We start from the raw sequence: 25894 nt of genomic DNA, 5'->3' as shown, positions 1-25894 counted from the left end.
AGAACCAGCGTGTATACCACTGCAGAGAGCCTTCAAAGCACGCTGTAGACATCAAAAAATGAACCACATTTTCCAGACTGACTCTTAAGTTTGAGTCAACAATTCCAAAGGAATCCATCCATGTAACTGGGAAGTTCCAGGATAGAAGCATAGCCCAAAGCATCACAAAGCGAAAACAGAACGCGCGTGCCATGTCACAGAAGGAATAAGATGGACTCAGTTAGAATCTTTAGGGATGCCGTAGTACATCTGTGTTGAAGGGCGCAGCAGCACGACTGGTGACGCCTGTTCTCGCAGACACTGTCAGTCACTTCAGCAAGGCCCACCTGTTGTTTCCTAAAACTTGTCACAAGCAAGATACAAAATAGCTAAACCCAGCATTACGCAAACAAGGAAAAGATTCTACTCTTTTTTATAAAACAATTTTATTTAATAACTTTACCCATGAAGTATAATTTCAGTATAAACTCAAATGAGAAACATTCTGGATTTGAAGAGGCTGAGACAAACTTCTTTTTGTAATAATGTCCAGAACTAAGAAGAAACCTTCCTTCCTGGACTACAAGTCTCTGGAACCTAGTCAGCCTCTGCGGCCTCTTCACCTTCTCCACATTCAAACCGCACAAAGTCTATGACAGATACCCCCTGAGCCTGCACATACTGTCCCAACGTGATGGAGGGATCCAGCAAGTATGGCTGGGCCAGCATCTTGGTTTCTGCCTCACCGCCGGGCTCATCGTCCAGGGAACCAACAGAGAGAGGGGCCATGCCCACCACATGCTGTCCAAGGCGGCGGCCAAGGTCTTCAAGGTTTGCTTTCGGCTCAGACGTCTCACAAATAACCACGGCCCCGTACTTCCCCAGCACCAGGTTGTGGAGTGAGGGACTGTGCGTGGTTCCATGGACGTAAGAGCCCACATAAAACCCAGTCGGCACCTTCACCCATGCAGCTCGTTTAAGAGTCATATTTTCTCCCAGTTTCCCTATAAAAAAACAAAAACAAAAAACATGCTTCCAGAATATGATGCCTGTGGTAGTACTAAGATATGCACATGCACAGAGGCGGCCAAGTTTGGGAGATAGTCCCTGCATGTACACTGAGGATATGCTGTAAAATGGAGATACCATTTTCAGTTTACAGAGCGCAAAGGTGTGTGCAGGGATCGGGGGAGACGGAGAGTCCCTTTATGGAGCACCAATTATGTGCCAGGCCCACTATATTTAAAAACATAGGCTATGGTGTCACAGAGACCCTGGACTCAGTCAGGTCTCAGTTCTGCCTCTTACCAGCTGTATGACTTTAGGCAAGTGACTTAATGACGTAACCCCATTTACTAATTTATCAAGCCTTTGTTTCTTCATCTGTAAAGTGGAGAGGCCAGCACTTACAAGAACATGAAAACAGGGTTATTGGGAGAAATACACAATAGATGTAAAAGCACTTATTCCAGTACTTGGCACATAGTGAGCGCTTAAATGCTGGCTATTATTATTAAACTTAGGCTTAGACGGCGTAAGCAACCTGCCCAAGGTTACATTGCTAATACACGGCAGAATTAGAATTTAAACTCAGATCTGACTTCAATTCAATGCAATCGTTTTTTCCCCCACCAAATTACCATCCCTCCTGAATACCACCATAACTGACACAGACAACTCCTGACCATCCATTCTCTCAGGGAAAAGTCCACAACTAAAAGCCCCAGAAAATCCAAAACCCCGTGTCATCTGATAGCTGCAACTTCCTCTCATCGAAAAGAAAAAGATCATATTTTCAGAGAAGTTTATGAGAACTAAAAACGGATTCCAGTTTTCCCCTTTTTCTCAGGATGCTCATTCCTCCAACATAAGTCCAAATAAGCCAAAAGGTAGGAACGGGTAGGAGAATAAACAAAGGGGTCTAGATAAATATCCCGGCATTAGCTATAGTTGTATCTAAACATCCGAAAGGGGAGTATCCAGAAACCAGAACTAATCTTAAAAACAGCCCAAAGCATCTACCCAATAGTTAATTCCCAGAAATTGACAAGGCTGAAACACCCAGTTCTTCCAGAATTTCTTAATAAGTCCCATGTCTGCCTGGTTTCTCATCCATGACTCACTAAACAGTATACATACTTCATGATGACCTGATAAAAACCTAAAATTGATGCCTTGACTGGAAACATCAGATGAGCAATAAATTCCCAGCAAGCTCCAACCCCAGCATTACTTCCCTCCCTCCATCAAGAACGTAGGAAAAATCCCCACTAGTCCCACTACAATGATCCAGATACAGTTCCTATAGCCAGTGGGTTCTGAAAGACTATACCTTCACAAATTCAGGATCCAATTTTTTAAAAGAGAGATCAAATTCCTAAAAACAATGCCCCTACAGTTTCCTGGATCCCTTTATAAAGAAGGTGAAATGATCTCTGATGTACAATTTCCCCTATAGTGTACAGAGAAGCAGTCAACCGGAAGTCAAAATGCCATTTCTGCCTAGACATGCTTTGTTTGGTCAGCACAGTGATGCCGGCAGGGTGTTGAAATAATTTTAATTAGTTGCAAACAGCTAAAAACTAAGATTTTTGTATACAAATCTAAATTCTTTTAAAAGATTCAAAAACTTCTGATGACAATGGGACCCCATTTCCCCCAAGGTTAACAACTGGCTAGAGCTTGGTAATGGTTCCATTTAGCAGAGTATGAGCTTTTTAGGGTCCTACTGCTCCCTAATATTTAACACACAACCTACTTTGCACATTCATATTATCTGTGCCTTGTAGGCCAATGAGCTTACAATTCTCGCTGTAGATTTGGAAGAATACCAAAGATACCGGGAGATCCAGTTCTTAATTTCCAGTTTTCTTACAAATACTCACCAATTGCTAAGGCCAGCTGATCCTTGAGAGAGCCTTCTCTCTCATGCCCAATGGGAAGTTCAGAGAGCTCAGAGGAATTCAAGAAGCCCTAAGTGCGCACACACACACACACACAAAAAAAACAAACAAGAATCAGTTCTGTACTATTCAAATTATCAAAAGACTAGGAAAAATTGCCTATTTCTCGGAAAATGATTTAAGACAAGTATAAATAGATGATGTTTTTCATTAAGCCAAGGATGTTAAATATTGATAACAGTTCCATTTTTATAAATATTTTATTCTACACTACACCACCTCCAATTCCAACCTTCTGGCCTATCTTCTTAGAATGTAGTTTCCTAGAAATCAGAGATAATAGTTCATACAGTCATAAAACTTTAAAGCTAAAAAGGTTTGCAGATGATTGGTAGGAATGCAAAATGGTACAAATCCAAAAAGGGGAATTGGACAATAGCTAACAAAACTATATATGTACCAGTATACTTTTATCCTTTGACCCTGCAATCCTATTTCTAGGAATCTACTCTGGTAATATACTTCTAACAATATGAGCGTACATATGCACAAAGTTACTCGTTGAGCAATTATTTCTTCTGTTTTTTTTTTCAAATCAGGTTACTACAGTTTTTTTTTGTTTGTTTTGTTTTTATAAATTTTATTGGGGAAGTGTGTTTCTCCAGGGCCCATCAGCTCCAAGTCCAGTCGCCATTTCCAATCTTAGTAGCAGGGGGTGCAACCCACCATCCCATGCGAGAATTGAACGGGCAACCTTGTTGTTGAGAGCTCGTGCTCTAACCAACTGAGCCACCCAGCCACCCCAGAGCAATAATATCTAATCACCTTAAATGCCCAAACATAAGAAGAGACTGGTTGAATAAACCAGAGCACAGCCATACGATGGTATACTATGCAGCTGGGAAAAAGAAGGGAGAGCTCCAGGAGCTGCTATGGAGTATTTCCAGGATATGTTATTAATATGAAGAAGGAAAAAAAAAAAAAAAAACCAAATTCAAAGAGTATATATAAATTATACTGCCACATGTGTAAAAAAGAAACATTTATATAAATATGCTTATTTTTGCAAAATGGCATAAAGGATAACTAGAAACCAATGAAGTTGGTTATCTACAGGAGTGGATAGGAAATGGGATAGAAGGGATAGAAGAGGGAAGGCGGCTTCAGTGTGTGAGTGTGTGAGTATGAGTGTGTGTGTGTGTGTACCAGTCTTAACTTTCAGAACCTTGTTATTATTACGTTACACATTCAAAAATTAAACTAAATTAACAGAATTTGGGATGAAAACAAAAGCTGACTAAACAGAAACATCAGACTCTAACTGTATTTCAAATGAATAACATCACCTCACAGAAGGGGGATAAAAACTAAACCAAGTAACTTTCCATAATGTCCTCTGACCACATAACTTCAACGTAAAGACAAAAAGAACATCAAAGAAATCTTGAACTCCTTAGTAGGTTTGCTATTCGCAGTGGTTGGGTACAGTAACTCTAAAACTATTTAGTGTGTATTGTAACATTGGGTAGATAAGTAAACATCTGAAGTTGCTAGGAGTCAGTGTACTCACCACTATGAGAGAAGGAAGATAAAAGTATAGAATGGGGGAAGAAAAGGAAGAACTCTGCGGTGAGACTAGAGCTGAATCTCTCTCTCTCTCTCTCTCTCTCTCTCTCTCTCTCTCTTCCTAGTTCCGTCTGCTAAAAGAGCAGAGCCGCAATAACATCTCAGTAGAAATAAGTATACCTAATGCCCCAGACCTTGGTTTCTAAAAACCATTCCCCCACTAAAAAGGATCAGGACTCCTTAGAGAAGTGAACAATTCCATGGTTGGGGCAAGGAAAGTACGACACGAGCCCAGAATATCTTGTATGTCAAAAAGTAAAGAAACATTCAGAACATAATGATATATTAAAGGACAGTGGAGCCAGCTTACACAGGCTCAGCTTGCACTGGCCAAATCCAGGGATAATTTGAGTATCAGTGAATATTGGATTATACAATGAGCCATAACCTATTGTATAAAATGAGAATCCATGAGTCAGTGTTGGTACTAACTAATCACTAAATAAAGGGAGAAGTCTCTTCCTTATAATAGAATGCCAACTAATAAAACTAATATACATAAATGAAATTATAAGAGAAAAATAACCATTATAAAACTATCAAATTATAATGGACCTTGCCAAGAATCATGCTAAACTATTAGGCAAAAGTTTTGAGGATACTAGAAGTTTACACTCGCAAAGAATCTGCCAGACAGATTATTTGTTAATTACAAAGAGGAACATGCTGGCAAAATCTGGCAGATACTACCTTAATCAAGAGACCAAAATTAGCATCAATACTGGGACCAACAGTTATTATTTGCCTCCTGATGTGATGTACTGAGAAAAATACAGGATAATTTATTTACTATTCCTACAAAAATCCATTATTCTAATTATGAAGAAATATCAGACAAACCCAAATTGAAGGACATTCTACCAAACTGTCCTGTACTCTTCAAAACTGTCAATGTAATGACAAAGAAAAGCTGAGGGACAAATAAAGGAAACTAAACAGACATGATAACTAAATACAACATATGATACTGGATTGTGTCCTAGATCAGAAGAAAAAAATGAAAGTTGGCAAAATATGAATATGTATTGTATATTATACAAATAAAAATACTGTATCAACATGAAATTTCCTGAATGTGATTACTGTATTGTGGTTATATAAGAGAATGTCCTTGTTTTTTCCAGGAAATATAAGCTGAAGGGATAAAGGGTCCTGACGTTGTCTGCACCGTACTCACAAAAGGATAAAAAAATTGTGATGATAATAATATGTAAATAAAAACTAATAAAGCAAATAAAGAAAACTGTTAATAAATAGTGACTCCAGATAAAAGCCCACTGTGGTTTTCTGTAGAATACTGGCAACTTTTCTGTAAATTTTTTTCAAAATAAAAGTTTAAAAAAATTAAACTACCGACCAAAAGGAGAAAAAAATAAAGCTAGAAGGAACCAAAGTTCCCTGTTACAGATAATGAAACAGAAAAGCACAGGAAAGTGAATGGCTCAGGGTTGCAAATAGAATTAATGGCAAAGTCAAGATTAAGATTTCTAGTTCAAGTGACACATCCACTCAATACAATTCTAAGAAATCATCTCAACACAGTTTTCCATGTAATGTGACTATTTAATGCCAGTAACTTTTACCATGAGATCTCAAGAAAAGGAGAAATAGGAGAAAAAGGGTGGTACTAAACACAAAAAAGTTGTGTAAGTAGTTGGTTCATTTTTGCCTGAAAATAAGGTTGAATCAAAGGCAAACTGATATAACTCCTTCCTTGATCTTTCTATGGACAAGACTATGATTATTCTCCTAAATTGTGCCTTTCACAGTACCTTTATTTAGGAATCCTTACCTCAGGCCATTCTAGATTTCTAAATACAAATCTGCACATGATTTGACTGACTCCACCCAAGTGGCATTCATTCATTCATTTAACACACAGTTACCAAGCCTCAACCAAGGGCTGGGCCCACTTCTCTTTCATCAGAAACACAGTAGTGAAAAGGCAAATTTCCCTGCCTCATGCAGCTTGTGTTCTATTGGGGAAGACAGAGAACATACAAATAAATAAAAATGTAATATATAAGTACAACAGCAAAAGATTTTTAAATGAAGTAAAATAAGGGGACAGAGCCACAGGAAGAAGGGTATGCCTCTCCAAAGAGGTAACATTTAAGCAGAGACATGAAGTAAGGAAGTGAGGCATCAGAATGTCTGAAAAAAGGGAATAGCAAAGACTCTAAGGGAGGTAGGGGGTAACAAATCCAGCATGTTGGAGACAGCAAAACTCACTTTACTGTATGTGGAGAGTTGATCCTTTAGGCTCTGACAATGCAACATGGCTCCAAAGGCTACTTGCTGGACTAATTGTTGAAATTTTATATTTCTTGAAACAAAATCTGTCTCACAGTTTACCTGTGGGAACAAATTGAAGTTGCTATATAAGCTGTTTACTGATAGTTTCCAAAAGTGCCTTAAGTTGGAGAGTAAACCAAGGTATTGATAGAACAAGCTGTAGACTCAACAAAGCAGAAATAAATGACCCCAGAATTTTAAAGCTGCAGTTCCTCTCCTAGTTTGAGGCCAGAAACTAAATGAAGTGATTCCTGCTCGGTCCCTGAGTTAGCAATGACGTGCACATTCAGAAGATGGTTCCGTAAGGTCCCCAAAAGACTCACTACAACTTCACCACGTGCCTGTGGCTGCATGCCATAATACCTCATTCACCCCCAACTACAAACTACTTTTGCTCAGTTTATTTATCTCCTTCTCTTTAAACTCTAATCCACCCCAATCTCACTCTAATCCACATCTGATTCTTCAACAATTGGGGCCCCCAAATCTCTAAAACAGCTACTCTCTATCCATCAACTAATTAATTAATATAATTCTTAGCTTTAAAATCTAACTGTTCCAGGAAAGAATCAGTGACAAGGTGTAAGGCTACACTAGGCTCACATTTAGGAGTAATATTCTAGACTGCTAGGCCTTTTCTCATCAACATACCTGTGTATTTCTGAACTTAAATGAATCCACAACTAATAACTGTGATCTCACAGGTTTAATTCAAATACCCTTTGTGGCTCTCAAACGTCTCTTCTTTAAGAATGCAAAGAGTCTACCACAAATCCTTACCCCGAAGTTCCTGGTGTCTGAACTTCTGACAACTCACCTCTACTAACACAGTCGTGTTTCCTTCCTGCAGCAGCCCAATCAGGCCTTCTTTAGTTTTCCTCCCATGAAGCTTGGCAGCTTTGCTCCAGCCCTCTTTCTGGGCCTGCTCATGAAGCCAGCTCTCTGCCTATAAATTGAAAAGAAAAAGGGCAGATGACAAAGTCAGAGAATTTAGAACTGAATGGGGCTCTAAAATATGTTCAAATCCCCTGACTCTTTCTGCTTCCCCTCAATCCCATAATAGAAACTGAAGTAATCTATCATTTACTGGCAGCCTACCATGAAAGGCCAAATACCAAGCATTGTGTCTGTTGCTTTGGATAAGTTTAATCTTCACAACAACCTTATGGAGCAGATAGTGGTATTTTCATTTATATATACAAGAACAATGCAACACTGCAAGATTAAGTAAGGTGGGCCCACCAGACTCTCTAGAAGCAAGAAGTGGTCCACGGTCACAGGATGAGTCCTGGTCCGTCTGACTCCAAAGTTCAAACATGCCCTTTCAGCTCTAAGCAGCACGTAACAACATAGCAGTTTTGCATGGAATAGGGTTTGTTAGCCCTGAGATCCTGAGTCAACTGCTTCTAAATAATAGTCAAAGGCTGAGGTCATTTAAGTGAGAATCCTATCTAGAGGTCTGCCGTTGAGTCACCGGACAGCAGACCTGACTTCTGTGCTCCCCAGCGTGACATCCCTAAAAGACTGGGACTGGGCCCTAGTACCCCTCCCTGCCCCCCTCTCCCGCCTCCCCCACACCTGTTTGAGATTCCCGCCACAAGTCTCCAGAGCTTTCTTGCAGTTAACAAAGGAATAGCCCGTTTTTCGCCGCAGCTTCATGAGGAGCTCCTTGTTGGAGGCCGAGGAGGACAGCCAGGGCCCAGCATGAAATGTGTGCCGCGGCTGGGGCGACTGAAGCAGGGATCCTGCCTGGGGGGAGGGGGTAAGAATAAAGGGATGAAGCAGCCAGGTGCTCCAAGGGTGAAAGGCACGTCGGCAGGGAGGCGACCTTAGGACAGGGTGGGTCCCCGGGGTTGGGGGAAAGGCAGCGCGCGGGGGCTGGACCACGGAGAGGCAAAGAGGTAGGGGGAAAGGTGGGATGGAGTCGAAAGGGGGTCAGAGGTAGGAGTGCACGGGAGACCTTAAAGGAAGGCAGGTCGGTGCTAGGGCCAAAACCCCTCACCGAGCAGCTCCCGGTCCGTGCTACCTGGCAGAGACGCAGGGACCGAAGCAGCGACATTTCTCCGGCCGCCGGACACTACAGCCCGCGGGCCCACGGGTGAGGCCACGGGCCTACGGCGTGGCGGCGGGGCCAAACCTCTCCACTGCGACGCGCCCGATCGGGACAGTGCCACCTGCTGGTCGGAGGGAGCGCATTCGCGTCCCCTACTTGGTTTATTGAAACTACATTTCGGGAAGGAATTACCTCCCCACAGGTGAAACAGGAAACCATGAGAGAAAGCCGTCACAAAATAACAGTACAAGGCATGTGGTGACACTTTGTTTACTTCAAATGCGCTTTCATATTTATTATCGACTTATGACTCAAGACAAAATTGTGAGGTAGGTGGGTAGGTTCAGAAATTTGCCAGAGGCTGCCTAAGGAGGTCGTGGTGCAATCCCTCCAATAAACCCAATAAATATTTGTTGAATGAACAAAATATTTACTGAACACCTACGTTGTGCCAGGAACTGTGCTAGGCTTCAGGGAATTATAAGTAAGTAAACCACAGCCCTACCCTCCAAGGTAATCTAATGGTGAAAAAAATAGGGAGCAGACATATGACCACACAAGACAAGTTAAGTCCCATTAGATGAACAAACAGTTAAAGAGTGTCAAGGGAGAAATAAATTACATCCAAACAGGTGGCTCAGGAAAAGCTTTTTTCAGCATATAGGCTAAGCGTAATGAAGATTTTAACAGGTAGAAATAGCCCTTCTAGGGAGGGAATCATTAAAAAAAGGAGAAGCAGGAGGAAGAGGAGGAGGAGGAGAACGAGAAGAAGAAGGAGAAGGAGAACGAGAAGGAGAAGGAGAAGAAGAAGAAATAAGTGAGGGAATCTTGGTATGGATTTAGGGAACAAATAGTAGACCTTACGCAATTTGGTCCAAGGTTGCAATCATGTTGGAAACCAGTAGGACATGAAGCAGAGGGTAGACTGAGTACCCAGCAGAGGAGCTTACTCTTACTTCTGCAGGCAGCAGCAGAAGCTAAGCAGAGCTGACTTTGGAAGATCACAAGAGTTGAAGTCCAGGAGTCCAGAGGAGGTGATATGTGGCCCAAGGATTAAGTAAGGAGAACCCCAACCAGAGGTTCCACAGTGGGAAGAGAAAAGAGCTGAAGGTAAAACACATTAGGAAAGAAGGACTGACAGGACTTGGAAACTTAAAGAGAAGAAGAACCTAGTACTCAGTGGTCAGGACCCCAGCTCCGAAAAGGATGAAGTTACAGTCCAGAGGACAGCTCTGCTGCCTATCCCCAGCTTCAGGCCCGGGAGAACTTGACCCAGTTGGAGCCATGGGCCCACCAGACTCTAGAAGCAAGAAGTGGGTGGTCTGAGGCTTCTTCCTTCCAGCCCCCCAACAAAAGCCTGATTTCCTTGGATGCAGAAGAGATATTTAATGCTTATGTTTTTTTCCTTTTAAAAAAATTCCAGTAGAATCTGCATCCTCCCCCCCCCCACCCCCGCAAATCTATTCTGTATAAAAGGACAACAGCAGGAGAGGAAGTAATCAATGATAGTCTCTCTGTAGCCCCTGCTCTCACATCCCATTTACTTCCCCCCACCACCCTAAAAACCCTGGATACCTTCCCATCTTCCTCTGCTGAGAACAAGAGCTGGGAACTTCCTTTGCACTCTAACCCAGTGTTGCTAGGGCTCTAGGATTCCTAGCAAGCAGGCACCTCCTTGCACCTGCCCAAGAGAATCTGGGGGAACTAAGAGGGAAGGAGGAAACAGAAAGGCAAGGGAAATCCATCCTTTTTGGTCCTTATGTTTCTGGCTTTGGAGACATGGCAGTTCCTTCATTAGGACAAGGAGTTCAAAGGAGCAGAAGGTGACATCAAGCAGGTCTTGGTTCCCTGTGCCTGGCCCTATAGATGTTGACATTCTCATCCTCATCCCGCTGGGCCAGCTCCAGTTGAAAATGCTGGGGCAGGAGTTGCTGAAAGAAGCTCTCTGTCCCATGCTCCTCTCTCATCTTGGAGGCCAGATAGATGGTGCCATGGGTCCCGCACAGGTGTTGGAGGGTCCCCAGCAGCAGTGGGAAGGTGGGCTCCAGATACACGATATCAGCCCCCAGCACCAGGTCATAGTCTCCAGGGAAGACATGTTGGTTAATCCCCCAGGACAAGGCACGGACCTGGGCCCGGCCTCCAGCTGGCACATTGGCCTGGACGTTGAGCTGGATCTGTTCTAGGGCCAGGGGTAGGTCAGTGATGGTAACATCACCCCCTGAGAAAAAGGGAGGAGAAATCAAGTCAGAAGGACCAACCAAGGGGTTTTGGCTCCTGCCCAGAAGGTCCAGAGATCTCTGGACCTGGAGGAAAATGTCTTGACAACCCGAAGTCCATACTTTGGCTTTTAGTTGCCCTAACCTCCATCTTACCCACCGCCATTTTCACTACTCTACATTCTACAACATCAACATTCTCTCTAAGCTAATCTTCAACCTCTCTGCCCCAAACACAGCAATCATACAAGTATGTCAGCAGAAGCCTGGCAGCACTAAGCTAGAGATGGGCTATGTACCCACCCCCTACTGACACAGATCAGCCTTCGGGGGTCTGGAAAAGTTCCCAGAAGACATGACCTCAGTGAGCTTTAAAGGACAAGTAGGAGTTAGTCCGGGGGAGTTTTCCAAGCAGAGAGCAGAGAGTACAAAGGCCTGGAGGTGAGAGAGCACAGCATATTCAAGGAAGGCTAGATCTTAGAGAATGTAGAAGGGAGGAAAAAAGTGTCAAGACATGAGAGTAAAGAGAAAAATGGTTATGACATGCTAAGGAGATTCAGGCTTGATTCTGAGGGCAATAGGTTTTAAAGGCAGAAGTAGGAGGTCAAGATGATCAGATTAGCGTCTCAGAAAGTATATGTATTGAGCACCTACTAAGTTCTGGGGATACAGTGGTGAGCAAGACAAAACCTCAGCCTTCCTTGAGTTTTATTCTAGAGGTAGAGACACACTAAGTACTGCAAAACTCTTTAATCATCATCATGATGGCCATTATAGAAACGAGAAGTATTAAGAATTCATTCATTAATATTTATTACATGCCTATATGCCAGGTACTGAGAATAAACCAATCAGATGAGAATCCCTCTGCTCCTGGAGCTTATAGTCTACTGGCAAGAAATGGACAACAAACAAAATACATAAAATACACTGTATGTCAAATAGTAATAAATTACTCTGGTGAAGCTACAAGCAGGGAAGGAGGGTAAGAACTGCTTGGGGGACAAGCAGGGAAGGTAATTTTAAATTGGGTGGTTAGGGAAAGCCTTACCGAGCAGATATATTTGAGCAAAAAAATGGAAGGAAATAATGGAACAAACCAGATGGATCTCTCAGGCTAAAACGCACCCAACGAGGGACCAGCAAGTGCAAAGACATTGAGGTAGGGCAGTGTCTGGCAGGCTTAAGGAGCAGCAAGAAGGCCAGTGACTGGAGCAGAGTAAGTGAGGGGGATAAGAGTAGGAGCCAAATCCTAACGGGGGCCTTGTCAGGAGACTGTGGGAAATTTGGCTTTTAGTCTGAGTGAGATAGGAAGCTATTGGAGAATTTTAAATGGAAGAATGACATACATTAACTTATGCTTTTAAAAGATTACTCTGAGGACAGCCAGATGGCTCAGTTAGTTAGAGTGTGAGTTCTGAACAAGAGGGTTGCCGGTTTGATTCCCGCGTGGGCCAGAGAGCTGTGCATTCCAGAACTAGATTGAAGACAACGAGCTGCTGCTGAGCTTCCAGAGAGCTTCCAGAGGGGTGGCTGGATGGCTCAGTTGGTTAGAATGCGATCAGCATAGAAAGGGCATTGAAATCCATGAGGTGATGGGATTGCTTGGGAGAGAGTGTAGACAGAAAAAGGAAGGGCTCTCAGCACTGCTCCTGAACCCTGGAGCATTCAAATTTTCAATTGTGAAGACAAAAAGGAACCAACAAAGGAGAATGCAAAAGAGTGCCCTTGAGGTAGGCAGAAACCAGAGGTGCCAAGCCCTGGGAACCAAAGGAAGTGTTTTAAAAAGGAGAGAGTGTCAAATGCTGCAAAAGCAGGTAAGATGGGCTCATAATTGAAACTTGTATTTAACAACATGGAGTTTGGAATGAAGCGCAGCCTCGATTAGAACAATGGAGTGGAGGGGGCATGGTGTGTGTTGGGTGGGTGGGGGGAGTCTGATTGGAATAGACTGAAGAAAAGATAGGAAGAGAGGAAATCCAGATAGTGAGTATTAACTCTTGAGTTTTGGTGTAGAGGAGAGAAACAGGGTAGTATCTGGAGGGATATGTAGGATCAAGAGTTTTTTCTGAGAGGAGAAATTACAGTATACTTATGTGCATTATACAGAGAGAGAGAGAGAGAGAGAGAGAGAATGATCCAGAGAGAAGGAAAAACTGGTAATGCAGAAGAGTTGGGGGAGGGGAGGTGTTTACTGCAACTATGTCTTTGAGTAGATGAGAAGGTTTGGTGTCTCGTGACAAGTGGAGGGCTTGACCTTAGCTAGGAGCACAGCGCATTCATCCATGGTAACAGGAAAAAAGGCAGTGAATACAGACCCAGATGCAGTTAGGTGAGTAGACGTTGTGATAAGACCATGTGGATGTTTTCTACGAGAAAATAGAAGCTATCAGAAGAGATAGGAAACAAAGCCATCAGCTGAGGGTAAAGATAGGGGAGGAGGCATTTGGAGGTTTGAAGGGTAAGAAGGCAGGAATCAGGTGTTTAGGATGTAAGGGGAAAGGGCAAGGAACGAGATGACACAAATTTCTGCCTTGGCAGCTGAATAGGGGGCAAAGGAAGAGAAGCCAGTCTAGGAGCAAGTGAAAGTAGGTGTTCCTATCCATGTTACATGCCTTTCTCCCATTTTAGCATAATTGCCCGCCTCTCCTCCACCCATCCTTCATGGAAAACTGCTGTTGACCGCCCTCGGTTCTTTTTGAGCCTGCTGTGTTCATAATGTTCACCTCCTCTTCTGACAGAGCTTCTCCAGGATGGATTCCAGGGAGTCAAGGGAGATATGGCCACAGCGAGTCCACTGGCCCCGCCCATAACTCACCAGACTTCTGTACTGTAACATGTTCCCCATCTTCCCCACTAGACCAGGAGCTCGTTGGGTAGGAGAAATCTGTCGAACTCATTGTATTCCAATACCTAGCATGATTCTTGGCACATAGGGAACTCCAAATACATGTTGGTGGAATGAATAGAAGGATGAATGCCTGCCTCTGGTAAGACTTCCCTGAATGTGACCTAGTTGTGTCCATCTAAACAAACACATGTTAATTTGCATTTCTAGGGAGATAACATTGTGTTTTTAAATGAGTGTTTTCAAGGTGAGGTTTTGTCTGCCAATTAGATTATAAATTAGGAAACTTTCCTTTGTAGTTTGTGGTTCTTGACAAAAGTGAAGCCAAGTTTTCCTTACCTTTCCTTTCCCAAGTCTGTAGTGCCTAATTTCTACTCCACTTCCCACAAAACACACTCTAACCCTCAGAAACTCATAAACTTTCCCCCAAGCAATCAAAACCATAAAAATCTAAAATATATTCATAGAAAAGTTATAAAGCACTCATGAGGTTTTAATACCACAGATTACTCCCCTTATAGGATGCTCCCCAAATATGCATTTTGGCAGAAGACCGTGTCCAAAGCAAAAGGCTCTTTCAAGTGACAGAATTGTCCCTGAAATCATGACATGGGCCACCGTGAGCTACGCCCTCCACAACTAGATTGAAGCAACTACTTGACTTGGGGCTGATGGGCTCCTGGAAAAACACACTTAAAATAAACAAAAGTTTAAAAACAAACAAACAAACAAAAAACTCCTACTAAGTCTTGCCTAGTTTTTATATCCTGCCCAAATAACCACCCTGGGTGCTTTGACAGCCATTGAGCGCTGCCTGGCACACAAAAGCAAGCGCAAAAAAAAAAAAAAATTTATAAAGAAGCTACTAGACTGGTCCCAAACCATTCCCCTCTCCCAAGAATTCAGGAAGTGGCAATTTCTCCACATCCCCATCCCCACCAAGCCCATCCGGCCACAGCAAAGCTCACGCACCCTGCAGCGCTGCCAAGATCCCCACGATGCCCGTCCCCGCGCCCAGTTCAATCACTTTCTTGCCTTGGAAATCCACATTTTGACTTTCGAAATAGTTGCACAGGCTCAGAGCCTATAAGAGAAAAAAGAGGAAAAAAGACTGTCGTGGAGATGGCTCCATATGGGAGAGGGAGAGTCCGGGGTTTGAACCTTCCGCGGACCCTCGCAGAGAGCCACCCACTCCTCACCGCTTCCCACACGCGCGCTGCCACCCCGAGGCGGGATCCGAAGTTCTGCGTGATGCTCAGCACGTGCCCACAGAAACAGAACCGGCTTTTCTCCGAGTAAGAGTCGGCGAAGAGCCCGACCTCCCGTGGGAACACCGATTCGGGCTCGGATGCAGGATCTGAGAGGGGGTCCGCCATCTGGCCCAAAGAGTTCCAGAGGCCGCAGCCAGCGCTGGGATCCCGGATCTGGAGCGGGGTGGGGGGCGGGGGGGTCGCCGGCTGTCTCCGCTGCCCGGTGGCACCGAGCCCCGCCTCCCCGAGTTTGCCCTCCTTCCTCCAGTTTGACTTCCTGGATGTGGAACGAGGAGTTGTCCCGCCCGCTGTGGTCCCCAGTGAACAGCCGATGGGACTCATTCCAGACCAAGCGTGCGGGTCAGACCCGCAGATTAGTCCGAGACCCGGAAAGAGGCGAGCGGAGCGAGAATTAATTCTGTAGGAAATGGGGTCCCCAGATCCCTCTTACCTGAGGGGTGCACTGGTGCCTGCAACCAGGATGGTAACCCAGACCAGGCCGACGTAGGCTAAGGAAAGAGGTTGGGTGCCGGCTCTGGCCCTGCCAACCCAGCTGTAGACTTGAGGTTCGGAGGCACCCTCTTGTGCGCACCCCGCCCCCCGCCCTCTCCAGCTCTTAGCCCAACCGAATTCACACTTGGGTCTTTAAGGGGCGGGGTCTGTCCGTAACGTGCCTGACTGCGTCATTATCATGCGCCTGGGCCTCGGTCTCCACGTGGGTTTGGTGGAAAAACGCGGCAGTGGGGATCATGGCGGGAGCCGAGCCTGGGGACGCTGCAGGAGCCGAGGCTTCGCAGCCCCAGAAGCGCTACTACCGGCAACGTGCTCACTCCAACCCCATGGCGGACCACACACTGCGCTAGTGAGTGAGCAGGGCAGGGGGAAGGTAGGAGGGCGGAAGTCTCAGAACAGCCCGGAGCAGCCGGGTAGAGCGGTAGTGCTGGGACTGCTGGGAGGGTTCAGGATACACCCGGGAGGATCGGCTGGGTGACGTCCGTTTTGGGGATGGATTGGGAAGGTTTGGTGGAGGGCGGAGTTGGCGGGTTGGGAGGGGGCGTGGCGTTCTGTCTGAAGTCTGGGTAGTGGTGCAAGCCTGGGAGAAAAAAATTGTCAGAGACTAGAGAGATGGTGACAGAATGCCTTTTCCATCTTTCGGTTTCCTTTGTTGGATATAATAAAAGGACAAACGTACGCCCAGCCCCTCCCTCACCTTACTCCATCCTCTTCGCACAGAGCACGTAAACAAAGTAAGGTGCCTTAGGCAGCCAGTCTTGGGGAAAAGGGGAACTTGTGACCCAGAAAGGAGAGCTGCCCAGCGAGAGTCACATCATCTCCTAGAAATGGAGATGCGCAGGTCAGCAATCACGGGCCTCATGATGGGCCTATGATTCACACTGGGGGTTAAGGGTGGTTTCCACTGTGTCTCCTAGAGGCCACAGGTCCCACTCTTACAGAATTTTTGAGAAACACTCCCATCTACTTCCCACCCTTACCCATCCACCCACACACATGTAGTACCACTTTTGCAATGGTATGACTAGCCTTTTCATGTTTCTCACGTCTTCTCTCCAATAGCCCTGTGAAGCCAGAGGAAATGGATTGGTCTGAGTTATACCCAGAGTTCTTCGTTCCACCGACTCAAAATCAGAGCCACGATGACCCGAAGGATAAGAAAGAAAAGAGAGCTCAAGCCCAAGTGGAGTTTGCAGACATAGGCTGTGGCTATGGTGGCCTGTTAGGTAACACTCTGGCCCTTTCTCTGGGGCAAGGAGAGGCATTATCTAGTTTCTGCCACCTCAGCAGGTTTGGTGGGGGCCATAGTTGGCCTTTCCCCTTCGGACCAGACACTGGTGCTGTGACATCAGTGTGGAGAGCCTCCACCTTCCCTCTCTGGCCTTTGCCCTGGAGAAGGGAGGAGCCTGCCTCAAATGCCTCCCAGAACTTGGGTTGTCCTGTCTGGCCTCACCCCTGGCCCCAGTCACTACATGAGCCATTTCACCTGCCAGGTGCCGGGTCAGTGAGCTGGTCAGCACAAGCGTCAGAGATTAGCCACTGTGGCCAGTGATCCTGAACCGTCTCAGGGATTCCACCACTCCCTCTTCCCCTCCCCCCTTCCTCACCAGAACTTATTCCTTCTGCTCCACCCTCTTGTTTTTGAGTTTCTCTGACATTGTCTGTATTGTCCCAGCCATGCTTGCTAGGCCACTTCTCTATTTTTAGATGTTCCCATAAAGATAACAGCATGACAGAGAGGAAGAGCATGGTACTTATTGGCAGAAAACTTACATTCAAGTTCTGGTTCTAACTCTTCCTTAGCTCTATGACCTTGGGCATTTCTGACCCTCAGTTTCCTCATCTTCACATTTACTATAAAGTGTTAAGAGGATTAAATGATGAAATGTGTAAAAACACTAAAGCACTTGCAAATGTTCAGTATTCCCAGGCCCTCCCACTTCCAGTCCTGGTGACACTTTCGGATCTCCCCCGGCCCTCTACTCCAACATAGTAGAATCATTCATATAGGCATCTTTCTGTCTTCATTTGCCATTCCTGATTTTGGTAGTTGCAGACTGAGTCTTTCTTTCCTATGTTGACACCTTGGCACTTCCTGCAAATATGAGGTTGGTAATTCCATTCCTATTTCTGTGTCTAGTGGAACTATCACCACTATTCCCAGACACACTGATTCTGGGTCTGGAGATTAGGGTGAAGGTCTCAGACTATGTCCAAGACCGGATTCGGGCCTTACGAGCAGCTCCTGGAGGTGGCTTCCAGAACATCGCCTGTCTCCGCAGCAATGCCATGAAACACCTTCCTAACTTCTTCTGCAAGGGACAGGTGGGGAGAGGCCCTGGTGGGTAAGGCTGGTAGGCAGGTGGGACATGGAGGCCAGGCTGTCATCACTCAGTTCCTGAATGTATGTCTCACAGCTGACAAAGATGTTCTTCCTCTTCCCTGACCCACATTTCAAGCGGACGAAGCACAAGTGGCGAATCATCAGTCCCACTCTGCTTGCAGAGTATGCCTACGTGCTGAGAGTTGGGGTAAGTCGGGAGTGGGAGGGAGCGTGGGGTGAGTGGCCTATTCAGGGACCTTCCACTAAGGATTCAGTGGGGGTGTATCTCATCATCTCACTGTTCAATTGCATGCAGCCCCCTGTCTAGGATAATTTTGCCTGTACAGGGCCTGGTATATACCATAACTGATGTGCTAGAGCTACACGACTGGATGTGCACCCATTTTAAAGGACACCCCCTGTTTGAGCATGTGCCTCTGGAGGAGCTGGTAAGTTGGGAGCCTATAAGGGAAATTGTGAAGATACAGGCCCTTTCCAGAGTGGTTCTTTTTTCTTTGAACCCAGTTTAGTGCCAATAGGATGGGATGGGAGTCTCGGGACCAGGGGCAGTCTGAAGGCGGATAGGGACTTACGAAACCCTTCTCCCAGAGTGAAGACCCCATTGTTGGACATCTGGGCACCTCAACCGAGGAGGGAAAGAAAGTTCTACGCAATGGGGGAAAGAATTTCCCAGCCATCTTCCGAAGAATACAGGATCCCACCCTCCAGGCGGTTACCCCCAATCCCACCCCTCCTGGTCACTGACTGCTTACCTTGCCTTAGCTGGACTCCATTTTCCAGGGACTAGAAAAAAAATCAAGCCCCCTGGAACTTCCCAGCTGAGACTGCTGGGCCTGAGAGGCAAAAGTCTTTCAAAGAAGTTGGGGAACTACCCAGGGGCAGAATCCTGGTTTTCACAACTATCCCTGCCTCCTTTCACCTTCCTGCCCCTCCACTGCCAGGAGAAAGCTGAAGAAGCTGACTGGGAAGATCAGAAGACCTTGGACAAGAAGAGACGTTTGGCGGGGGTGTGGGGTCTTGCTCTCCCTTAGCACTCTCTTCCCCCTCTGGGGTCTCTCCTCAGCTGGAGTGGGGAATGCAGTTCTCCACTGTCCATCTAAACTGCCTGCTAGGTTCAAGTCACCTGTCCACTTGTGTGTCCTTTGCAATCCTGGGGAGAACGTATATGTGTGCACATGCCTGTGCTCCTGTTCCTCAGAGAAGCCGAGAATGAGTATCAGATGCTTTCTCCCATCCTCTCTGCCTAAGATTTGACCTGAGGAATTTGTACTCCCTTTATTGTGGCTGGAGAGTCCCAGGGAGGGGGTGGGGTTGGAGACCCTTTCCTTTTTCATGTTGACCCTTCATTCCAGAGCTTCAGAGCTGACTGGCTGGCACAGCCTGATGGGGATGGGGTCGGGGAGTGAGGAGCCCAGAAAGAAATAAGGATTCTAAGGCTAAAAGTGGAAAGGGGCTAACTAGAAAGCCCCCCAAAGGGGATGAAATCTGTTGGAGATTCAGAGTGTTCACTTAACCTTTCCTCTGTCCAGCAGCCCAAAGAAATCTCGGAACTTTTCTAATTTGAAAAATTCCTTCATTTCTTCTCCTCAAGTCCCAAATTCCCATGGCGAGGACAGGGACCTAAAAGACCCTACCCCCCCCCCCACCCAAGGAATAAAGATGAAGGCTCCAGGAGCAATTTTAACTCATTAACTTACCTGTCATCTGCTCAGTGTAATAGTGCAGGAAAATTCTGCTCCCATGCAGAGAGGGTGCAGCCTGATAAGCCAAGAATATGGGGATGGCTACAGCTGTGCCTCTCCACGCTTCCCTTCCCGGAGATGCTGGAGGATGGGGAATTCCTGAGAGGCCTACTAGCTCACTGGGGGAAGTGATGGGACTGTCAGGGACTGACTATCTTCATCACCTAAGCTTCTTTAAATAGCCTTTCCCAGGAAGAGATCTTTAGCCTGCTTTACTAGGACACAAGGCCAGGAGGAGAAACTGAGGCAGGCCTCTCCTCCCAAGGGGGTCATTGCAACGTGCGACCCAAGTGAGCTGCGAAGGCAGCCCCAGCCCCGCCTACTGTTCCTGGGTGTTAATCCCCAGCACCAGCCACTCAGGGAGGATTGGCTGAGTAGCTTGGAGAGGGGCGTTGCCACTGCCTTGCCCAAGGGTTTAATAGGGGCGCCGGCAAGATGCTCAGAAGTGCTGTATTTGCCTGAACCACACCATGACCCAGACCCTCAAGCTCGCCTCCAGAGTGTTCCATCGCGTCCTCTGTGCTCCTGACCTGGGCGCCTTACTGGGCTCCCGAGGTTACGACTCAGCACCCCGGACCTTGGCGGATATCCCAGGCCCCTCCACACCGGGCTTCCTTGCGGAACTTTTCTGCAAGCGGGGGCTGTCACGGCTACACGAGCTGCAGGTAGAGGGGGACGCCGTTCCTGGGACGAAAGGCTGGGAAAATAGACTAGTGGAGAACGCAGGAAGGAGGGCCAGTAAGAACGGATGCCCACGACTTGCGGAAAAGACAAGTTGGGGTTTGGGGCTGTGGCTCGAGTGGCGCGGAGTCCATCCCGACGCCGAGCAGAGGGGTGCTCTCAGCACCTTCTCGCCGTGCAGAAGTCGGGAAGCCGGGTAGGTCCAGGACCGAGGCGCGGAGTCGGAAACGCACAGTTCCTTCCCAGCGCAATCAGCGCATTGTGCTTAAAGCTACGTGCGCTCCTATACATTCTGTTGGGGCTCATCGTGAGATGAATGTTCCACGTGAGGAACCTTTAAGGATTTCTCCGCCTCGACTCGGCCCAGGTGACCAAAGAGGTCCTGAGTCTCCTTTACTCGAAGTTACTCAGTTTTGCCCACCACACTCAAACTTCCAGGGATGGGAAGTGAGGGAAAGAGGAGGAGGGGTTTGCAGCATCAGGGCCGTGCACTAGCTGGGAGCTCGCAAAGGAGCAGAGGCACCCCCTCTCAAAGTTCAGCCAACACCCTTGGCTTTGGCAGGGATCAAGCTGGGAGTCCCCTATCCGCGTCTCCAGTGTCCGCTGCGCCCATTCTCCCAGGTCCAGGGGACCGCGCGCTTCGGACCAGTGTGGTTAGCCAGCTTCGGGAAGGTGCGCACGGTGTACCTAGCGGCCCCTACACTCGTTGAGCAGCTGCTGCGACAGGAGGGGCCCCGGCCCGAGCGCTGCAGCTTTTCACCGTGGGTCGAGCACCGTCGCCGCTGCCAGCGGGCTTGCGGACTGCTTACCGCGTGAGTCCTCTGGCCCCCAAACCCAGATGCCCCGCTGTGTCCCTCTCCTTTGGCCGGCATGGAGACAGTTTGGGGTGTGGAGGAAGGTCTATTATTGGGCGTAATAGACGGGTGTGGAGGAAGGTCAGCCGTTTCCCCCAGCCTCTGGCAAATAGGGGTTCCCACCCGTCTATTACGCCCAAGCTCAGGTAGAGCCCGGCCTTTGCCCCCCGCCCCTCCACGACCTTATCTTTGAGGCTAGAATCCTGAGAACCGGCAGACAGGGCTAGGGTACTAGGATCTAGGTGAAATGTAAGATTCTGTGACTCGAGTTACCCAGGAACCCAGGCCCTTCTGGGGCAGGAAATGAGTAACGAGGAAGGGGGATGAAAAGCGCGCGCAGGCAATGCCAGGTTTCTGTACCCGGAGGGAGCAGACGCAATCCCTCCCCTAGCCAGAGCTGAATACGTTTCTTCTCCACCTCTGCCAACACCATTGGGCAGCCTCCACATACCCCCATCTGCCTTGATGCACCCCTCTCCGCACTCTTACAGGGAAGGCGAAGAATGGCAGAGGCTCCGCAGCCTCCTGGCCCCGCTCCTCCTCCGGCCTCAAGCAGCCTCCCGCTATGCCAAGACCCTGGACGACGTGGTTCTTGACCTTGTGCGGAGACTGCGGCGCCAACGGGGACGCGGCGCTGGGCCACCCGCCCTGGTTCAGGACGTAGCCGGAGAATTTTACAAGTTTGGACTAGAAGGTGAGCCCTAATACAGTTCGGGACAAGCTTGGGGGACACTGGCCGGGGTCTCCCAGTGTCCTGACAGCGCCCCCTCCCGGCCAGGCATAGCAGCGGTGCTATTAGGTTCGCGCCTGGGTTGCCTAGAGGCAAAAGTGCCTCCAGACACAGAGACCTTCATCCGCGCGGTGGGATCCGTGTTTGTGTCTACGCTGTTGACCATGGCGATGCCCAACTGGCTGCACCGACTCGTGCCCGGACCCTGGGGCCGCCTCTGCCGAGACTGGGACCAGATGTTTGCATTTGGTAAGGCACAGAAGTGAAGTGAAGACAGGAGAATGTAAAGCTGTTCGGGGCCAGTGAGGCATCCTTGTATCTTCTCCCCACGCAGCCCAGCAGCACGTGGAGCGGCGAGAGGCTGAGGTAGCCAAGAGGAAAAAACCTGAGGATGACATGGGATCTGCGGCGCACCTGACTTACTTCCTGTTCCGGGAGCAGTTGCCTGCCTCGTCCATCCTAGGGAATGTGACAGAGCTGCTACTGGCCGGAGTGGACACGGTGAAGTTCTCCCTCCACGTTGCGAGCCCCACCTCCAGAGCTTAGCATCTCCGGTCTCAGTCCTGCTGCAGAGGATGCACTATGGCCCTCTAGACCAGCTTGGCTTAGCACCACCTGGGCTCCAGACTGCTTCACATTCTTCCCCCTACACTGGTTCCCCACTCTTAACACCTCTCATGTTCTTCCCTGGCCCCTCAGGTGTCCAACACACTTTCCTGGGCTTTATATGAACTCTCTCGGCACCCTGAAGTCCAGACCGCACTCCACGCTGAGATCACAGCTGCCCTGGGCCAGGGCTCCAATGCCCACTCCTCAGCCAGTGCTCTGTCCCAGCTGCCCCTGCTGAAAGCAGTCCTCAAGGAAGTGCTAAGGTGAGGGGACAGGAGAGGGGGAGCTAGGGAAAATCTGGGGAAGGGCTGGGGAAGCAAATAATAGATGGGAGCAGAGGAAAATGGTATTCTACTCCTGGCCAAGAATTTGGAAGTTGCGGGCATGAGAGGGAAGCTAACAGCCCCTCGCCTCACCTTGCTGTATCCCCTTGTGCTCTGCAATCCAGACTGTACCCTGTGGTACCTGGAAATTCCCGTGTTCCAGACAAAGACATTCGTGTGGGTGACTATATTATCCCCAAAAATGTGAGTAGAGACTATGGGTCCCTTTTGCTAAGCCATCCCTCACTATCTCGGTCCTGGTCCTGTTCTCAAACCCCCCACAAGCCCTTCAAACCCTCCCCTTGTCCTGAGTGCTTCTTTCTGGAATATAATGGGGCATTGGAGAAATCATTCCAAAAGCAGCCCGGAAAACTTCCCCATCACCAACTAGAGCCTGCTTTCATTCCAGTCCATATATCCTCTTCTCTATGTCCCTCCCTGCATTCCTGGGCTTAAATTGACAAGTTTGTGCTCTTCTCCCACCAGACGCTGGTCACTCTGTGTCACTATGCTACTTCAAGGGACCCTGCCCAGTTCCCAGAGCCAAATGCTTTTCGGCCGGCTCGCTGGCTGGGGGAGGGTCCAGCCCCCCACCCATTTGCATCTCTTCCCTTTGGCTTTGGCAAGCGTAGCTGCATGGGGAGACGCCTGGCAGAGCTTGAGCTGCAAATGGCTTTGGCCCAGGTGAGTGATCTAGACCTTCTACCTTCCCCAGACAAGAGAACCCCAAACCTTCTAAAGCTGTGAGCTCAGCGACAAGCATCAGAATGCATTTAAGACTTGGTAGACCTAATCTGAAATGTGTCAATCAATCCCATTATAGGCCTGGACAGTTAGCAAGGGTATTTGGACTATCTTTTTCCCAACCATAATCCCTTATCCTGATTAACCCAGAAGTCCACTCCAGCCACACATGCCATTCCAACCTTGACCATCCTAACACTAATAATGCCCGTTACTAATAAAACCCACCATTGTCAACCCTTCTCGTAGTGATAGCCTTCTTCCTTCCTTTCCAGATCTTGACCCACTTTGAGGTGCAGCCTGAGCCAGGTGCTGCCCCAGTCAGACCCATGACCCGGACTGTCCTGGTACCCGAGAGGAGCATCAACCTACAGTTTGTGGACAGATAGTCCCGTGGAAGGAGGCGGTCATCATCACCCTTTCTCTCATCGTAGGGGTTTATTAGGCACAAAACCAAGAGACATGTATTCTCCCTGAGGCCTGTCTATGTGACCAAACTTGTCAGAATGACCATAGCAAAGTGCTTGAGGCAGCCCTGACCAAGATATGAAGTATGCACTTGGCCTCACCCAGAAGTCCCAGAGAAAACCATGGTTCCTCTACCTGCTCAGCCCTTCTCCTGGTCATATTCTATGCATCCTTCAAGGGCCAACTCAGATTTTAAATAATAATGCTGAGTGACCTGAGGAAGAATTCCACCACTGCCCTTTGGGGCTTTCAGTGTTCATTGATGCTGCTGGCTAAGCTCTTAGCATGGCATGAGCTAAGTAATTATGCATCTGGTCTGCACCTGGTTGGTCTTCTCTCCTTGCATGTGAGCTCTGTGAGAGGCAGGGTGAGGTCTTATCCAGTCTTTATATCCCCTGCCAGGGCCTATCCCTGACTAGGCGACACCATATAGAGTCTCGGATTGAATCTGGACTATGTGGCAGAAGGGGTAGGCAGCTCACCAGGCTCTGTCTAGACTATACCTTTCTCATCTCACACCTAGGAAGCTGAGTCTGTCCTTGCCTGGTTTATAATTTTTTTAAACTCCCTGTGCCCCTCTGGTCACTCTTAGGTTGTCTTGCCCCACCACTTAGTTCCCAGCAGAGCCATCTCCTGACCTGTCCCTGCACATGCCTTCCTTTTATATATTAAACAATTTAAATATTCATAGTTTTGACATTTAAAAAATCGAATGTTCCCTCCTTGACTTTTGACTTACTTCTCTCCCACTCCCACTGCCTACAAGACCTGGAGGCAAGACTTTCATCCAAATCTCCAACCTTGGTTTCTCAGGTCCTTGGAGTGACCCCATAACATGGGAGGTCTAGACACCTGGGAGAGGGGTTTGCATCACAAATCCAGACACGTTTCTGTCTGGAGTGGGAACAGCCAAGTCTGGCTCCCTGTAAGAAATTAAGGGGGTGGTGGTGAAAAGTAAATGCAAGGGCTAGGCTGTAAAAAAGGGTCGGGAGGTAGGGATTTGCAGAGATGGCCAGAGGCGGCTGACTCTGGTAGAAGTGCTTTTGGAACCTGGACTTCCAGAACGAAAGGACATCCTAGAATGGCCACTCTGCCCTCTCTGGAAAAGTTGCTCTAAGGTGATTTCCTTTTGAGAAAGACAGGGATACAGGCAGAGAAGTGAAGTCAGACAGACAGGATGAAATTTGAGTGTGGGGGTGGCCAGAAGCCCTGGGGCACCAAGGCAGGAGAAAGGGGCTGGGCAGGAGCCTCTGCTTCCCTGAGTCAGCACTCTCTGCCCCCTGCCTTCCCCGAGAAGCTAGGCACAGTCTTCCCCTTGTGATGTATACAGATTAACTCATCTTCCACATAAATAAATCTCTCAGCACACTCCTCGCAGCTCTCTGTAGCCCAGATTACCCTTCCCATGTCAGGACTTGCCCTCTTTCCTCCTGCTCTCCCCACACCCTATTCCAATTAGCTGGATGTAGATGGAAATTTCACTTTACATTTCCTTCTCCTCCCCATCACCTTGGCCCCCTGCCCTAGACATGGCTCCCTGACCACAGAAACTCCATTAACCACCAAGCCTTCTGGGGGGTGGGTATCTATTTATGTACGATCTCCAGAGGGGCAGGGTGTTCCTAAAGCCCTGTGCAGAGATCAAGATTTGTGTGCCTTTCTTTACTGCCCCTCTTTTCAACTCCTTCTCTACTGTACTGTCTCCATCTGCAT

At 47.7% G+C, this 25894-nt stretch overlaps 4 protein-coding genes across 7 annotated transcripts; 2 read left to right on the top strand and 2 right to left on the bottom strand.

Moving 5' to 3' along the window:
- Positions 1–421: 421 nt before the first annotated feature.
- Positions 422–8944, bottom strand: TSFM (Ts translation elongation factor, mitochondrial). 3 transcript variants are annotated; one of them, XM_033117507.1, is made up of 6 exons: positions 8806–8939; positions 8382–8552; positions 7621–7749; positions 6741–6863; positions 2865–2952; positions 422–983 (listed from the first exon to the last, which is right to left on the bottom strand). In XM_033117507.1, exons 1-6 carry the CDS (start codon positions 8860–8862, stop codon positions 577–579), a joined length of 975 nt encoding a protein of 324 aa, XP_032973398.1. In that variant the 5' UTR covers positions 8863–8939; the 3' UTR covers positions 422–576. The 3 variants fall into 3 exon arrangements, with proteins under 3 accessions (XP_032973398.1, XP_032973397.1, XP_032973400.1); XM_033117506.1 differs by having other exon boundaries at positions 8764–8905; XM_033117509.1 differs by having other exon boundaries at positions 423–983; positions 8830–8944.
- Positions 8945–9082: 138 nt separating this feature from the next.
- EEF1AKMT3 (EEF1A lysine methyltransferase 3) lies at positions 9083–15807 on the bottom strand. The gene is made up of 4 exons (XM_033117514.1): positions 15625–15807; positions 15123–15347; positions 14896–15007; positions 9083–11077 (listed from the first exon to the last, which is right to left on the bottom strand). Exons 2-4 carry the CDS (start codon positions 15297–15299, stop codon positions 10686–10688), a joined length of 681 nt encoding a protein of 226 aa, XP_032973405.1. The 5' UTR covers positions 15300–15347; positions 15625–15807; the 3' UTR covers positions 9083–10685.
- A 52-nt stretch (positions 15808–15859) lies between these two features.
- On the top strand, positions 15860–19574 carry METTL1 (methyltransferase 1, tRNA methylguanosine). Of its 2 annotated transcripts, none has more exons than XM_033117510.1 (6): positions 15860–16035; positions 16749–16912; positions 17827–18011; positions 18104–18217; positions 18357–18458; positions 18619–19569. In XM_033117510.1, exons 1-6 carry the CDS (start codon positions 15923–15925, stop codon positions 18772–18774), a joined length of 834 nt encoding a protein of 277 aa, XP_032973401.1. In that variant the 5' UTR covers positions 15860–15922; the 3' UTR covers positions 18775–19569. The 2 variants fall into 2 exon arrangements, with proteins under 2 accessions (XP_032973401.1, XP_032973402.1); XM_033117511.1 differs by lacking the exon at positions 15860–16035 and adding an exon at positions 16447–16527 and having other exon boundaries at positions 18619–19574.
- Positions 19575–19854: 280 nt separating this feature from the next.
- Positions 19855–25030, top strand: LOC117028656 (25-hydroxyvitamin D-1 alpha hydroxylase, mitochondrial). Its single transcript, XM_033117505.1, has 9 exons — positions 19855–20437; positions 21075–21265; positions 21799–22001; positions 22086–22286; positions 22372–22538; positions 22737–22909; positions 23095–23173; positions 23456–23653; positions 23989–25030. Exons 1-9 carry the CDS (start codon positions 20243–20245, stop codon positions 24100–24102), a joined length of 1521 nt encoding a protein of 506 aa, XP_032973396.1. The 5' UTR covers positions 19855–20242; the 3' UTR covers positions 24103–25030.
- Positions 25031–25894: the final 864 nt, after the last annotated feature.

This window comes from Rhinolophus ferrumequinum, chromosome 10 (genome assembly GCF_004115265.2).
Source record: "Rhinolophus ferrumequinum isolate MPI-CBG mRhiFer1 chromosome 10, mRhiFer1_v1.p, whole genome shotgun sequence".
Taxonomy (NCBI): domain Eukaryota; kingdom Metazoa; phylum Chordata; class Mammalia; order Chiroptera; family Rhinolophidae; genus Rhinolophus; species Rhinolophus ferrumequinum.
The sequence above is the reverse complement of the archived record's forward strand: the minus strand, read 5'-3'. Positions and strand labels throughout refer to the sequence as shown.